The 15,131-nt window shown below is 33.0% G+C and overlaps 1 protein-coding gene and 1 pseudogene across 1 annotated transcript; both read left to right on the top strand.

Annotated features, from left to right (window-relative positions):
- The first annotated feature begins 1,892 nt into the window (after nucleotides 1-1,892).
- On the top strand, nucleotides 1,893-5,087 carry LOC146887293 (uncharacterized; annotated as a pseudogene).
- A 115-nt stretch (nucleotides 5,088-5,202) lies between these two features.
- On the top strand, nucleotides 5,203-8,061 carry LOC146887292 (uncharacterized). The gene is made up of 10 exons (XM_085672088.1): nucleotides 5,203-5,487; nucleotides 5,572-5,778; nucleotides 5,858-6,106; nucleotides 6,183-6,814; nucleotides 6,928-7,146; nucleotides 7,221-7,382; nucleotides 7,457-7,561; nucleotides 7,631-7,706; nucleotides 7,788-7,883; nucleotides 7,966-8,061. The coding sequence occupies exons 1-10, from the start codon at nucleotides 5,203-5,205 to the stop codon at nucleotides 8,059-8,061; spliced, it is 2,127 nt and encodes a 708-aa protein (XP_085528214.1).
- Nucleotides 8,062-15,131: the final 7,070 nt, after the last annotated feature.

The following is a 15,131-nucleotide window of genomic DNA, read 5'->3' as shown; positions in this document are numbered from 1 at the left end:
CTCACGTTACACGTCTCACGTTACACGTCTCACGTTACACGTCTCATATCTCACGTCTCACGTCTTACGTCCCACGTCCCACATGCCACTTCCTGTAACATCCCTTTTTTTTAATAAACTGTATTATTTATTTTAAATAAAACAATTAGAAAATGTTATATTTTTACTAATGTTTCATATTTTATCTAAATGCATTTTAAACATTAAAAAATATATTTTATCATGATGTAATTTTACTTATTGAAAATAATAAGAATAAAACAAAACAAATATTATATATATATATATATATATGTATATGTATATATTAGGTAAAAATATTTTAATTAAATAGGTGTGTGTGAAATATATATATATATATATATATATATATATATATATATATATATATATATATATATATATATATATATATATATATATATATATATATATATGAAGAATTTTTAAAAGAGAACAAAAATAATATAGAAAAGAAAAAGAAAAAAAAAAGAAAAGAATAAGAAAGGATAAGAAGATAAGAAGAAAAGATAAGAAGAAAAAAAAAAGGAAGATAATGATGATTTGGATAAACATGTACATGGTTTGCTTTATATATATATATATATATATATGGAATGAGAGAAGTTACGGTGAGGTGAGAAAGTGAGAAAGTGACACTAATGTATTTTAGAGCTTTTACAGCGCTGTATATGCCTCGGTTCATGCGGACCCGCTGCATAAAAGCACGCGGTGGCAGTTTTGTAATTAAATTGAACTTTTATGCCTCGGTTGTCATAATAACCGAGGCATATAGTGCTAAAAAAATTTGACTCAGCGCGTTGACCACTAATTTAATTTATTTATTTTTTTCACTGATGCAATATGCCTCGGTTCTCTCTTAACCGAGGCAGTAGAGACACTTAATTATTTTGACCACTGCGTTGACCCCTAATTTGAATTTTTTATTTTTTTTTACTGAAGGAATATGCCTCGGTTCTTTAATAACCGAGGCAGTAAGTGTAATATATGCCTCGGTTTCGAATAACCGAGGCAGTATCTCTTCGTAGGGTTAAAAAACCCCAATTCCTTCGTTGTTCTGCGATTTCATCTTCTCCGTTCTTCTGCGAATTCGTCTTCTTCGGCCAACCTTCAGTTCTCCGACGACCAACACCACCTTCACGCACAGGTCCCATCGTCCGACGCACCTCCGGCGCACCTCCGACGCTCCAGCGCGGCTCTGCGCCACCGTCTCGACGCTCCAGCGCCGCGGCTTCTTCTTCTTCGACCAACCACCACCGCACTGCTCCGCCCTTCTCCGACGACCAGCGCAGCTCTGCGCCACCGTCCCGCACACCTCCGACGTTCCAGGGCATCGTTTCGTCGCAGCACCGCACCGCCGCGACTTCTTCTTCTTCTTCGACCAACCACCACCGTCGCTGCACCTTTGAGGAGTCGTGCACTGCCACCGGAGCCGCAGCGTGTTTGTTCTTTGAGCAACCATCACCAACGGCTACTGCAATTCTGTTCAGTCTGCCTCCACCGCCACTGCACGCAGCTCGAGGAGGTTCTTCTGGTGCCGTTGCCATTGCCTCCATTCAATCCACCGCTCCTTGGTATGTTTATTTTTACGATTTGGATTATTTTTGGATCCGCTGGATTTAATTTTTTTGGATTGCTTGTATGTTTTTATATTTTCAATCTTGAATTTGAGATTATTAAAAATATGGAAGAAATTTTGGATTGTTTGTACTAGAAGATAATTTGGATCCTAGGAGTTAGTATGTATCAATTTCATGAGAATTTATTTTAAACTTTTGATAGTGTTGACGTAGTATCCCTGTTGTCCGACTGTGGGTACTGAAATTTTAAAGATTACTGAAATTGTTCACACAATTTCAGTATATAAACGTATGGATCGAGACTGGATTTACTTGCCACGCATCAGTGTTGAGTATGAGAAAGGAGTAGAAGAATTTATACAATTTGCGCAACGTTATGAAGGTAGAAGTGATGATGAAGTGAAGTTTAGATGTCCTTGTGTGAATTGTTTGAATGCGAGAAAGTTGAATGCAACTGCAATTAGGGAACATCTTATTTGCGATGGTTTCCTTCCAAGTTATACAATATGGACATGGCATGGCGAATTAATAGACTTTCCAACTGTCTCCCGAACTGAAAATTTTGTGGATTCCATCGTGGAAGATCAACATGAAGAAGACAAATTAGAGGACATGATTCGTGATGTTGGCGTTGAAGCTTTTGCCCAAGCGCACGTGTATGAGACAATCTCTACTGATTCAGAGACTCCGTTGTATGTTGGTTCAACTAAGTTTACAAGGTTGTCAGCGGTGTTAAGATTGATGAATTTGAAGGCGACTAATGGGTGGACCGATAAGAGTTTCACAGAATTATTAGTGTTGTTGAATGAAATGCTTCCAGATGGAAATACACTACCCACTCGCAACTATGATGCCAAAAAAATTCTTTGTCCGATGGGTATGGAGTATAAACGGATACATGCATGTCCTAATGATTGCATACTCTATAGGAAAGAATTTGAAGGATTGAAAAAGTGTCCGAAGTGTGGCTTATCACGGTACAAGGAGAAAATCAACAATGAAGATAAAGGTGAGTTAGAAAAGGATGGACCCGCTTTGAAAGTAGTCTGGTACCTTCCAATCGTACCTAGACTTAAGCGTTTGTTTGCGAATCCAAAAGACGCTAAAAACCTTCGATGGCATGCAGATGAGAGAAGATGTGACGGCCTGCTTCGTCATCCAGCTGATTCAATGCAATGGAAAAATATTGATCACGAGTTCCCCCAATTCGGTGAAGAATGTAGAAATATTCGCTTTGGTTTAGCTACTGATGGAATGAATCCATTTGGTAATTTAAGTACCAACCACAGCTGCTGGCCCGTTATATTATTTATTTACAACTTGTCTCCTGGACTTTGCATGAAGAGAAAGTACATGATGTTGTCTATGATGATATCCGGTCCAAGACAGCCTGGAAATGACATAGATGTTTATCTCAGTCCACTAGTTGAAGACTTGAAGATGTTGTGGGAGGATGGGGTTGAAACATTTGATGCTTTTACTTCTAAGACTTTCATGATGCGTGCAATGTTATTTTGCACAATTAATGATTTTCCAGCTTACGGTAATTTGTCAGGATATAGTGTCAAGGGTCATAAAGCATGTCCTATATGTGAAGAAAATACTGCAGCTCATCAATTGAAATACGGAAGGAAAACAGTATATATGCGCCATCGAAGATTTTTGCAATCGAATCATCCTTATCGAAGGTTAAAAAAATCATTTAATGGACATCAAGAGAATGATGATGCACCAATTCCATTGAATGGCTTTCAAATTCATGAAAAAGTTAATAAAATACATCATGTATTTGGGAAAACCTCTAAGAAATCATCTACAACGAGCCCTTGGAAGAAAAAATCAATATTTTTTGATCTTCCATATTGGTCGAAGTTAGAGGTTAGACACTGCATAGATGTAATGCATGTGGAGAAGAATGTGTGTGATAGCTTGATTGGTACACTACTTAACATTCAAGGAAAGACAAAAGATGGAGTAAATGCTCGGTTGGATATGCTTGAAATGAATATTCGCAAAGACTTGGCACCAAGGGACGCTGGTAAGCGTACTTATTTGCCTCCCGCATGTTACACCATGTCTAGAGAAGAAAAGATAAGTTTTTGCCTTTGTCTTAAAAGTGTCAAGGTACCACAAGGATACTCTTCAAATATTAAGAGTTTAGTGTCAATGCAGGATTTGAAGCTTGTTGGCCTGAAGTCTCATGATTGTCACGTCTTAATGCAACAATTGTTACTGGTGGCTATTCGTGGAATTTTGCCAAAAAATGTTCGACAAGCTATAACTCGTTTGTGTTCATTTTTCTCTTCAATTTGTAGTAAAGTCATCGATCCTTTAAAGTTAGATGACCTTCAAAGTGAGATTGTTATCATCTTGTGTCAGCTGGAGATGTTTTTCCCTCCATCCTTTTTTGATGTTATGGTACATTTGCTTGTTCATTTGGTAAGAGAAATCAAGTTCTGTGGGCCAGTATACTTAAGATGGATGTATCCTATTGAACGCTATATGAAGATTTTGAAAGGGTACGTGAAAAATCAATATCGTCCAGAAGCTTCAATGATTGAAAGGTATATAGCAGAAGAAAGTATTGAGTTTTGTTCAGATTACATGACAAAAGCAAATCCGATAGGAGTTCCTCCTAGATCATGGTTGAACAGGTGTTCTATAAGTAACAACATCCGGGGTGTGAATGTGGTAACCAAATCTCGCGCAGAACTATTGCAAGCACATCTATACATATTGAACAACACTGATGAGGTGATCCCTTACTTATCTGCACACAAAGCCATTGTAAAGAAACAACATCCAAGACAATAAGAGAAATGGCAGTTGATGGAGCATAACAAAACGTTCATGCCTTGGTTTAAATCTGAGGTTTTGAAAGATTCACAATCTTCTGAGACTTTGATGTGGCTAGCAAATGGATTGAAATTTGATGTCGTAACTTCTACAGGTTATGAAATTAATAATTGCACATTCTACACAAAGTCTTTGGATGATAAAAGCACAGTACAAAATAGTGGAGTGAGTCTTGAAGCTGAGTCGCTGCAATTTTCCACATCCAAAGATCAAAATCCGGTAATTGGGTCAATGACGTACTATGGTGTAATAGAAGAGATATGGGAGGTTGACTATACTGTGTTCACTATTCCACTCTTCAAATGTAAGTGGATTGATAATAAGAGTGGTGTCAAAATTGATGAATCGGGTATGACTCTAGTTGATTTTCGAAAGGTGGGTTATCGAGACGAGCCTTTTATCATGGCACATCAACCATCTCAAGTTTTTTATGTAAAAGATCTTGCAACTGAACATTGGTTTGTTGCTCTTCATGGCAAGAAACAAATTGATGTTAATGAAGAGAATTTGAGTAACCTTCATATTGCTGACACTCATTCATTTAAAACAGCGATAAATTTTGATGAGGCCCCAGTACTTGACGATGTACAAGCAATTCGGGAAGATCACAATGAGGGAATATACATATGACCAATCCATAACTTTATGTATGAATCTGAATTGTTTATATAAATTTACGTGTTTTGTGAAATAATATGTTATTTGTTATTAATCTTTTGTATTTTTTTGTTTTAACAACAGATATATGGCTGACCATCAGACTTCATCATCATCATCATCGGAGGATGAATTGCCTAAAAAGAGAACCACCAAAGGAGCCACTAGATTGAGGAAGCTCATGTTGAGAAAAGCTAAAGGTAAGAAGACTCATGTCATTATTGACGTCATCACTGGTCAAGCTTCAGGTCGTAATGGAGACCTCTTTAGAAGCTATTTAGGAGTACTGGCACGTGAAAGAATATCCATCCTTACTCCTAGTTTCGATCATGTGTCTGAAGTTCAACGGAACATGATATGGCAGGATCTAACGGTAAATTATGTCACGTAATTTTTTTAATTTATATTTTTATTATATTGGTAAAACACTTATTGATGTTCATTTTCTTTATTGCAGACGACATTTGATATTCCAAATGTGCCGACACTTAAACATAGATGTCTGGCAGCAGTCGCCGAAGATTTTCGTGGTTTTAAGACAAAACTAACGTCTAGGTATGTCTATGGATCTAAAAAGAATGAAGATCCACGTGAGCTATACACTTCAATTGATGAAGACACTTGGCGTCAGTTTGTTGAGTCTCGTACATCTGAGCGATGGAAGGTTAGTTTACTTGAATTCAAAAATTTGTTGAAATTGTCTACAAGTTGAACTAATTCATAAAATCAATTATATGTTACAGGAAATAAGGACAAAAGCCCAAGCAATAAGTAAAAAAAATAAAAACCCACACATATTGTCTCGTGGTGGGTATAGAAAGCTTGAAGAAAAGATATTGAAGGAAAAAGAAAAATCTAGGCCCCCACCTTCTGAAGATGATTGTCTTGCGCCTCCTTCACCACCATCTCGTCATCAAAAGTGGAAGTTAGCCCGCCTACGATCATCGGGCACCTACACTTCCGAAACTGCACGAGAAATCTCTGAAAAAATTGTAAGAGTTAACTTTACTAAAATATTAATATCATTTTATACCGAGTTTCTCTTAATTTTCTTGTGTTATATTGTAGGACTCCTTGGTTGAGCAGAGCTCCCAAGGTACTTTCATTCCAGAAGGTCGTCATGATATTCTTGCTACTGCAATTGGACAACCTGAGCACCCCGGACGTGTGCGTGCTGCTGGATCAGGAGTCGGCATTCGTCAATTTTTTGGTGGCTCCTCTAGTCAATCTTCATGGACACATAGTGCTGAGTATGAAGAAAAACTGACTCAACGGTTGACAGAACAAATCACTGAAAGGGTTATGCGTCAATTCGAGCAACATTTTGGTGGTCATGGCAACCCTCCGCAACTAATTCCCCAAGCAGAACCTTTTGTGCCCCCAACAGGTAGAAGCAAAAAGGGGAGTTGCTCGGGTCCAGCTGTACCAGGGGATGATGCAGACAACACTCATCGATGTGAACTATATGTTCTGCATGGTACAGGGAAGACACTAGTTGCTCGTGGAACAAAATTTGAGGCAGCCATTATTCTTCATGGTATGGAGCTGGCGGATGATGAGGTTAAGGTCACTGTAGAGGAAGTTATTATACCAGATGCTTTAGTTCCTGTGCCAACAGATGAGGTATATACTGTGGCACAGGCATTTCAGTCTTTCCTCGCCTGGCCTAAAGATTTAGTTGGTTCTATTTCTGACCCTTCGCTATGGATCCCCAAACTCACCTTATAGTACTTTGCATTTTAAGTTTACATGTTATTTATGTTCACAATCAAATTATTTTTTCCATGTACTAATAGTCGCATGAAGTGGAAAGTCCTGAACCTATGAAGATTCCAATATCTTTGGACGATCCTCTTGGTGCATTACACCAGCTTGCTGACATCATTAGTGATAAGGCGATGGTAGTTCCATGGGATTCTGATGTATTTGGGAGAGATAGTGACATCCCAATGTACCTGCATAAGCAAGATGTCTTAGAGCTTGCGTCGGGTACAGAAGAACTGAATATTACCCTTATTCAGTTATGGATGATGTAAGCATCTAAACTATTCATTATGTTTAATTAATTTATATAGTAACTTATATTAAATAAATGTTTTTGTCCAGGTATATTTTTAGTGTCAGTAACAATATGGGGTTGAGTGATGTATATGGGTTCATAGACCCCCAACTCACTCATGTAGGCAATAAATTTGATGACATTCAAGCATACGTCACTGAATGCTTTGGACAAGGGAAACAAATATATTTTGTCCCTTATATTTCTGGGTAAGTGTAGTTTGTTGACTTCTAATTATAATATATTATTTTAAGGTACAACAACGAATTTTTTTATATTGCAGGCGTCATTGGCAACTAGTTGTAATTTCCATGAAGGACAACATTGCTGTGTGGCTTTGTTCCTTGCACAGGCCTCCTCCTAACCATCTGAGACAAGTTATAGATTGGTAAGAACCTTAATTTTATGAACTTTCTTTCTTATATAATTGTATCTTAACACATTACCTTTTTCATAGTTCAATCGCTGGACATAGCATGTTGTTAGGGAAATCAACTGCTATGACAAAAAGGCTAGCATGGTTGAGCCTCAAGGTTTGCTATTTTGGTCTATAGTATTATAATTATTCAATTTCTTTTCTTCATCAATTACTTATATATGTGCATTCATTGTAGTGTAATTTACAAACCGGCTCATATGAGTGCGGTTACTATGTAATGCAATGGATATCAACCATTGTACGTGCTCGTATCACAAGTGGTTGGGAAACGGTAATTGTTTCACTATATGAAATACTTATATGCAATTTTGGCTTAGTTTATATACTAATTTAAATTATTCTCTTGTGTGCAGAGATTTGGTACCAGTACATCAATCCCCGTCAAGTCCATCAAATATTTAAGGATAGCTTTGGCAAAGTATATTATTCAAATATACAATAGTACTTAGTATATTTGTTTATGGAAGCACATGATATTGTAATGAGTGCTACAATATGAATAGTATTTAAGTATTGTAATGAGTCCATCAATTATAATATGATATTGTTTCTGGCTGGGTTTGTATTTCTGGTTCAAAATTTGCAGGTTAAATGTGCTAGATTTGAATGAAATAGGACTAGAATTTAAAAAAAAAATAGCTTTATGCCTCGGTTGTAACCAAAACCGAGGCAGAAGATCATCGAATTTTTAATTTTTTTTTAAATGGCCATATGCCTCGGTTAGACCAGAACCGAGGCAGTAAAGTGCACTTTCTGTTGCGGTCAAAACAGACCCGAGGCAGAAAGTATATTAAATTTTTTTTATTTTTTGAATTTCTAGTACGCATTAGGCCTCGGTTGGGCGGAAACCGAGGCAGTAAATATTTTATATGCCTCGGGTTGTAACCGAGGCATAAACTACTGGCTTTTTACCTCGGTCGTATATGCAGCGGTTGCGGACCCGAAGCCAAAAGCTGAAAATAACGGCTGTCATTTCCCTTCCCTGCACTAGTGTGAGAAAGTGAGAAAGAAAGAAAGAAAGAAAGGAGGGAGAGAGAGAAAGAAAGGAGAAAGAAAAAGAGAAAGAGAAAGAAAGGAGAGAGAGAGAAAGAGGAAGAGAAAGAAGAGAGGGAAAGAAAGTATAGAGCAAAGATTCAAAGATATCTTAGTCTTCTTCAAAGATTATTAGTGTGCCCTTCAATCAATAAGGTAAGGGGGAGTGAGGTTAAGCTCTTATATATTAATCTTGATAAGCTCATGGGTTTTATATTAATCTTTTATTTATTTTGACTCATATATTATTCTTTTTACTTTCATTTAACTTATTTTCATTTATTATCCTCTTATATTTATTTTATTTAATCTCCAATTATATACTGATCCTGTTTATTTATTTATTTTATTTAATCTCCAAATATGTATTGATCCTGTTTATTTATTTTATTTAATCTTTAGTTACGCACTGATCCTGTTTATTTATTTTATTTTATTTACCTCCAGTTACGCATTGGTCCTATTTATTTATTTTATTTTATTTATCTCCAGTTACGCATTGGTCCTGTTTATTTATTTTATTTTATTTATCTTCAGTTACGCACTGTTCCTGGTTATTTATTTTATTTTATTTATCTCCAGTTACGCACTGGTCCTGTTTATTTAGTTTATTTTATTTATCTCCAGTTACGCACTGGTCCTATTTATTTATTTTATTTATTTTATTTATTTTATTTATCTCCAGTTACGCACTGGTCCTGTTTATTTATTTTATTTTATTTACCTCCAGTTACGCACTGGTCCTATTTATTTATTTTATTTTATTTATCTCTAGTTACGCACTGATCCTGTTTATTTATTTTATTTTATTTACCTCCAGTCACGCACTGGTCCTCTTTATTTATTTTATTTTATTTATCTCCAGTTACGCACTGGTCCTGTTTATTTTATTTTATTTTATTTATCTCCAGTTACGCACTGGTCCTGTTTATTTATTTTATTTAATCTCCAATTACGTACTGCTCCTGTTTAATTTATATTTTTGTTTATTTATAACGTTCTTACCCTTATCTAATTATTTATTTAAAGTTCTTGCTTTGATTCTTATTTTATCATTATTTTTACAATTAAAAATAAATAAATGTGAAGTGAAAGTATATATTATTTTATTTAGTGAGCTTGGATATAAGAAAATTGTATGTACATTTTATCGTTGTTTTATATTCTTTGTATAGGTTATACGATGACATGAATTGATAGTCATCACATTTAATGACCTTTGAAAATATCCAAGAGTATGTCGGTTAAGTAAGAGTTAAGTCTGGTTTCAATAAGTTGAGATTAAACCAGTGTCAAAGTGTTCGTATTTGGGAAGTCACAGTTTGGTACACTGCGGGATGAAAGGCAGGGACCATGGTGGGGTCTAAGGAAGTTTTACCAAGTAGGTGAATATCTGGATAGTTCAGAATAGCGCCCTGGACTAGGATATTCATAGGTCAAACTTGGGACTATCCGATACCTGCTCGGCATCGCCAAGGTTAGGTAGTGAGTATATATCTCTTTTGTGAGCCGATGAATGGCTAATATTCTCGAGAAAGAAATAATTATGATTGTACCAATGTTTTATGAGAAATACTCAACTACCTAATCACTTCCCAAAGTAACTTTTGATGTTCAGATTGGATCATCAAAAGTGAAATATGGATCCATATGTCTGGTAAAACAAGATCAAGTTTTGTGGTTGTAGGTCTAGGCCCCCGGTGTCTGCATTGTTTGTTGAGTTTATTAAGATTGATATTTAAGGCTTATAAAGACCTCACTCCTTTCATATTTTTCTTTCATATGTACCTGTTGCATGAGCAGAAGAGGAACCTGCTCAGTGAGAGTTGTTCGGGATATTATTGGTGGATCTTCTGAAGATTGACTCATGGATAATTTTTATTAATATATTTAGGAGATATTAAAAATATAGATAATCTTTTATTCTGATGTAGAACTCTTAATATTTTACAAATACATATTTTTGTAATATTTTATGAACAATTACATAGATGCAAACTACATATATGAATATGAAATTATGTTATTATTAATGTTCTCTCAAGGATAATCGTATGAAAAAAAAATTGATTCCATATCTTTTTATCAAATAATAATTATTTAGTATAATAGTCAGGGCGTCACATTGAGTGGTATCAGAGCAGTTCCTTCTGTCAAGACCTTGGGTATGGTGTCTTCCATGTTTGTAGTCTCTACTAGTAAGTAGAGGTGCAAGTTGTTTGTTCTTACATTTTTCTTGTAAAGGAGAAATGCAAGATAAGTAGACTAATAAAAGTAAGTAATAACAACAATTAATACTTGTAGTAAGGATAAGTTTTAACAATAGTGGAGTCAACCCTGGCCAAGATTTGACTGATCAGGTCGTGACCCAAATGTGGCCATATTTGGCCAAGTCGGCTCTGGTCAAAATTTGGTCGTATTAGGCAAAATCGGCCCTGGCAGAAATTCAGTTGAGTCTAGTCAAGTTGATCTCGACTGAAATTTTGTCGAGCCGACCTTAGCCCAAATTTGGTCATGTCGTCCTCGATCGAAATTCGTTCGAAAGTCATCAAAGTTCATTCCATGCTTAAATTTGGCCTCGTTGGCCTTGACAAAAAATCTGCCAAATTTTATAGTGTAAGCCTTATCGAAAATCTAATCCACATCCATTTTGGATCCAAATAATGGATGTGGATCCAAATTTGTGTCCATAGGGCTGACACCGAAGAATTTGACAGATTTGGCCGAATACTTCCAAATTTTGTCCAGGACCAACTGGGTCAAATCTTAATCGGGACCGACTTGACAGAATTTGGCCTAATTCGGCCAAATTTTGTACAGGGTCACGCCAACTCAATCAAATACGACTAAATTTGGGCTAGTCTGTCTCAACCTTTAGCCTAACCTAACAAAAAAATATAAAGTGAAAATTTGGATTGGATATTTTGGATTATCCATTTTGAAAATCTAGATTTCGAGAATGGATATTCAATTCATAAAATATATAAAATGTAGATTAGATTGATATCCAGATCCAATAAAATGGATTTTAAATGGATTGGATTTTTAATAGAATGGATATTAAATGGATTGGATCATAGAAAAAATGGATTGGATCATAAAAGTTAGATTTTTTGTCCACCCTTAATTGACATTTGTTATTAATAGTGGAATATATATATATATATATATATATATATATATATATATATATATATATATATATATATATATATAGGTTAAATTATACTTTTAGTCCCAATTTTCGTAGCAAAAATTGAATTTGGTCCCTCAATTATTTTTTATCTCAATCTGGTCCCTATTTTGGGAAATTTGACTCAATCAAGTCCTTTCCGTTAGTGGTGGAGTAACGGTGTTAAATGGGGTGCCACGTGTCAGCTTCTGGATTTTTTGAATTTTTTTTTGAATTTTTTTTATTTTTTTTGAATTTTTTTTAAATTTTTTAAAAAATTAAAATTTTGCTACGTGTCAAGCTGACATCGTGCCACGTGGCAGTGACAGTGCCACGTGTCACTATTTGGGAGGTGTCATTTTCTCATTCTCAATTTGGTCCCTGTATTTTATCTTTTGTCTCAATTTAGTCCCAATTTTTGTAAAAATTGTGCAATTTCGTCCCCCTCCAAATTGAAACAAAAATTATAAAATGTTATACAAATATTTTTATTAAATTTGATTTTTTTTTATTCAAATTGATATTTTTATTATATATTTTCAATAAAACCAAGTTTCTTTAAATTTGTTTCACATTAAATTTTACTTAAAATTGTTTTCAAATTTTAAATTTATTTGTTTTTTATTGTTACATAAACTAGTTAATTTTTCTTAAATTATATAATTTTTATTTTTATACTAACTAAAATATTTGTATAGAAATTATTGAATTTTACACATTTTAAAAATATGCAATTATTTAAAATATAAATTCAAATAAAAAACAATATTAAAATATAATGTAATAAAATATCAATATAATTTATGAATTTTTTTATTAATATTATTTTCTATTAACAACTTTAAAACAATTTTAAATAAAGTTTAACGTAAAATATAAATTAAAATAAACTTAATCTTGTTAAAAATATTTACTTGAAATATCAATTTTGATAGAAATATCTCTGCATATTTATATAGAAATTAAATTTGGTTTCAATTTGGAGAGGGACAAAATTGCACAATTTTTACAAAAATTGGGACTAAATTGAGATAAAAAATAAAATACAGGGACCAAATTGAGAATGAGAAAATGACAACTCCCAAATACTGTCACGTGGCACTGTCACTGCCACGTGGCACGATGTCCGCTTGACACGTGGCGAAATTTTAATTTTTTAAAAAATTTTAAAAAAATTAATAAAAAAAAAAAATTCAAAAAAATAAAAATAAAAAAATTTCAAAAAATCCAGAAGCTGACACGTGGCACCCCATTTAACACCGTTACTCTACTACTAACGGAAAGGACTTGATTGGGTCAAATTTCCCAAAATAGGGACCAGATTGAGATAAAAAATAATTGAGGAACCAAATTCAAATTTTGCTACGAAAATGGAGACTAAAAATATAATTTAACCATATATATATATATATATATATATATATATATATATATATATATATGTTTGTGTGTACGTAAGTACAGACGTAGTTACCATTAATTAGACATTTGATAAGTAAAGATACTACATTAATTCAATTTTAAAAAATTAAAATAAAATTAATAACAATGTAAAATTTTAGAACAAACTTAAATATATAATTATGTTAGAAAAGTATATTTATAATACTGTTTAGTTATAATTTATGTTTGAATAATAACGAATATTATGTTTTTTTAGTATTACATGAAATACTTATAATGTTATTTTTTATATTTTTAATGCGATGTTTGAAAAATGTAAAATTGTAGAACAAACTTAAATATAGAATTATGTTAGAAAAGTATATTTATAATACTGTTTAGTTATAATTTATGTTTGAATAATAACGAATATTATGTTTTTTTAGTATTACATGAAATACTTATAATGTTATTTTTTATATTTTTAATGCGATGTTTGAAAATTTTAATGATAAAATTAATTTGGCTTTACATGCTCTTTAAATAAACAGAAAAATATTATATTTTGATAATTGTGAATAAAAAAATATTTAACTTTGATATGTATATATCACATAATATCTTATGGGTGAATATCTATTAATTAAAAAAATTATAGTTTTTTTAGCTTTTAGTTATTCATCATGTAATTTCTCTAAAATTTTACAATTATTGACTTTTTTTAATTTATTCTTGTAAACCTTTTTAACCTAAACATGATTTAATTTTTTTATTTACAAGTGAGACTTATCATTGTAGCATCCGGATTAGTAGAAATTATCTACTAATTATAGTATACACTCACTTAAGTTCAAGTTCGTATTTTGATATGGAAAGTTTGGAACGGACTTAGAGAATATTATAGTCATATAGTTATGGAATATGAGAAATCATATAGTTATGAAATATAAGGGATCATATAATAAACCCTATATTTATCGAAAAAAATAATTCACTTCATTGCAAAAGATGAGCAATCAGGGAGGCATGAATAGCAAATGCCAAGATGTACATCTAAATGATCGTCAACACTTGGAGATTATGAGATTATTGTTTTGTTAGAGCAATCCAAACCGTAGTCCATGTGAAGTATTGCTCGAGAATACGAAGTTGGGGAAAAAGTCATTCGAAACTTGATCCAATAATTTTATCTTTCCAAATACGAATTTAGGTGGGATGCAAACTTAAGTAAATATATAATGTAAAACATTTCAAATTGACATTAAGCATAAAAACTAGTTAAGCATACTCCATGCATTATAGTGCTCCTCAATTTGTTTACATACTCAGCTTTTCGAGATATAATAGTTCATGAAAATAAGGAAGATTCAGTGTAATACAACATAGACTATACACAAATAGTTTCAAAAGCCTCTACTACTCTAAGTAACTATTACTATAACATGCCAGAAATATTCTTTTTCAAATCAATTTTCGTCATTGGAAACTTCATCAGTTCTCACTAACTAAATATCTTTTTCTATGTAAGTTATAATATTCAATGAAGTCTGGATAATCTTAATAATTTCCTACCAAGTCCCTATTCAATAAATCTTGCATAAAAGTGAAATATTTTCTACCTTAAAAGTCATTCTACTTTAATCTCATCACAATCATCTATTTGACACAACTTTCTCATCAAATGTTATCGCTGCATTCATACTCCAACCACCACATTAATATATATCTTACACAATTACCAATTCCATAAATTTATTTTATTATCTTAGTTAAAACCTTTCTTTCTCCTAAGCAGCACTATGTCTTACCCCAACGAGTAAATATTAAAAGAAAATTCTTCAATTTTTTTTTTTTAATTTTGTAATTATTATCAGTCACATTCTATATTTTAATAACAAAATATTATTTTAGGTATCTATACAATAACTTTAT

The sequence above is a fragment of the Vigna unguiculata genome, chromosome 4 (assembly GCF_037176805.1).
Source record: "Vigna unguiculata cultivar grain cowpea cultivar isolate G323 ecotype 2 chromosome 4, ASM3717680v1, whole genome shotgun sequence".
In the NCBI taxonomy this organism is placed as follows: Eukaryota; Viridiplantae; Streptophyta; class Magnoliopsida; order Fabales; family Fabaceae; genus Vigna; species Vigna unguiculata.
The sequence above is the reverse complement of the archived record's forward strand: the minus strand, read 5'-3'. Positions and strand labels throughout refer to the sequence as shown.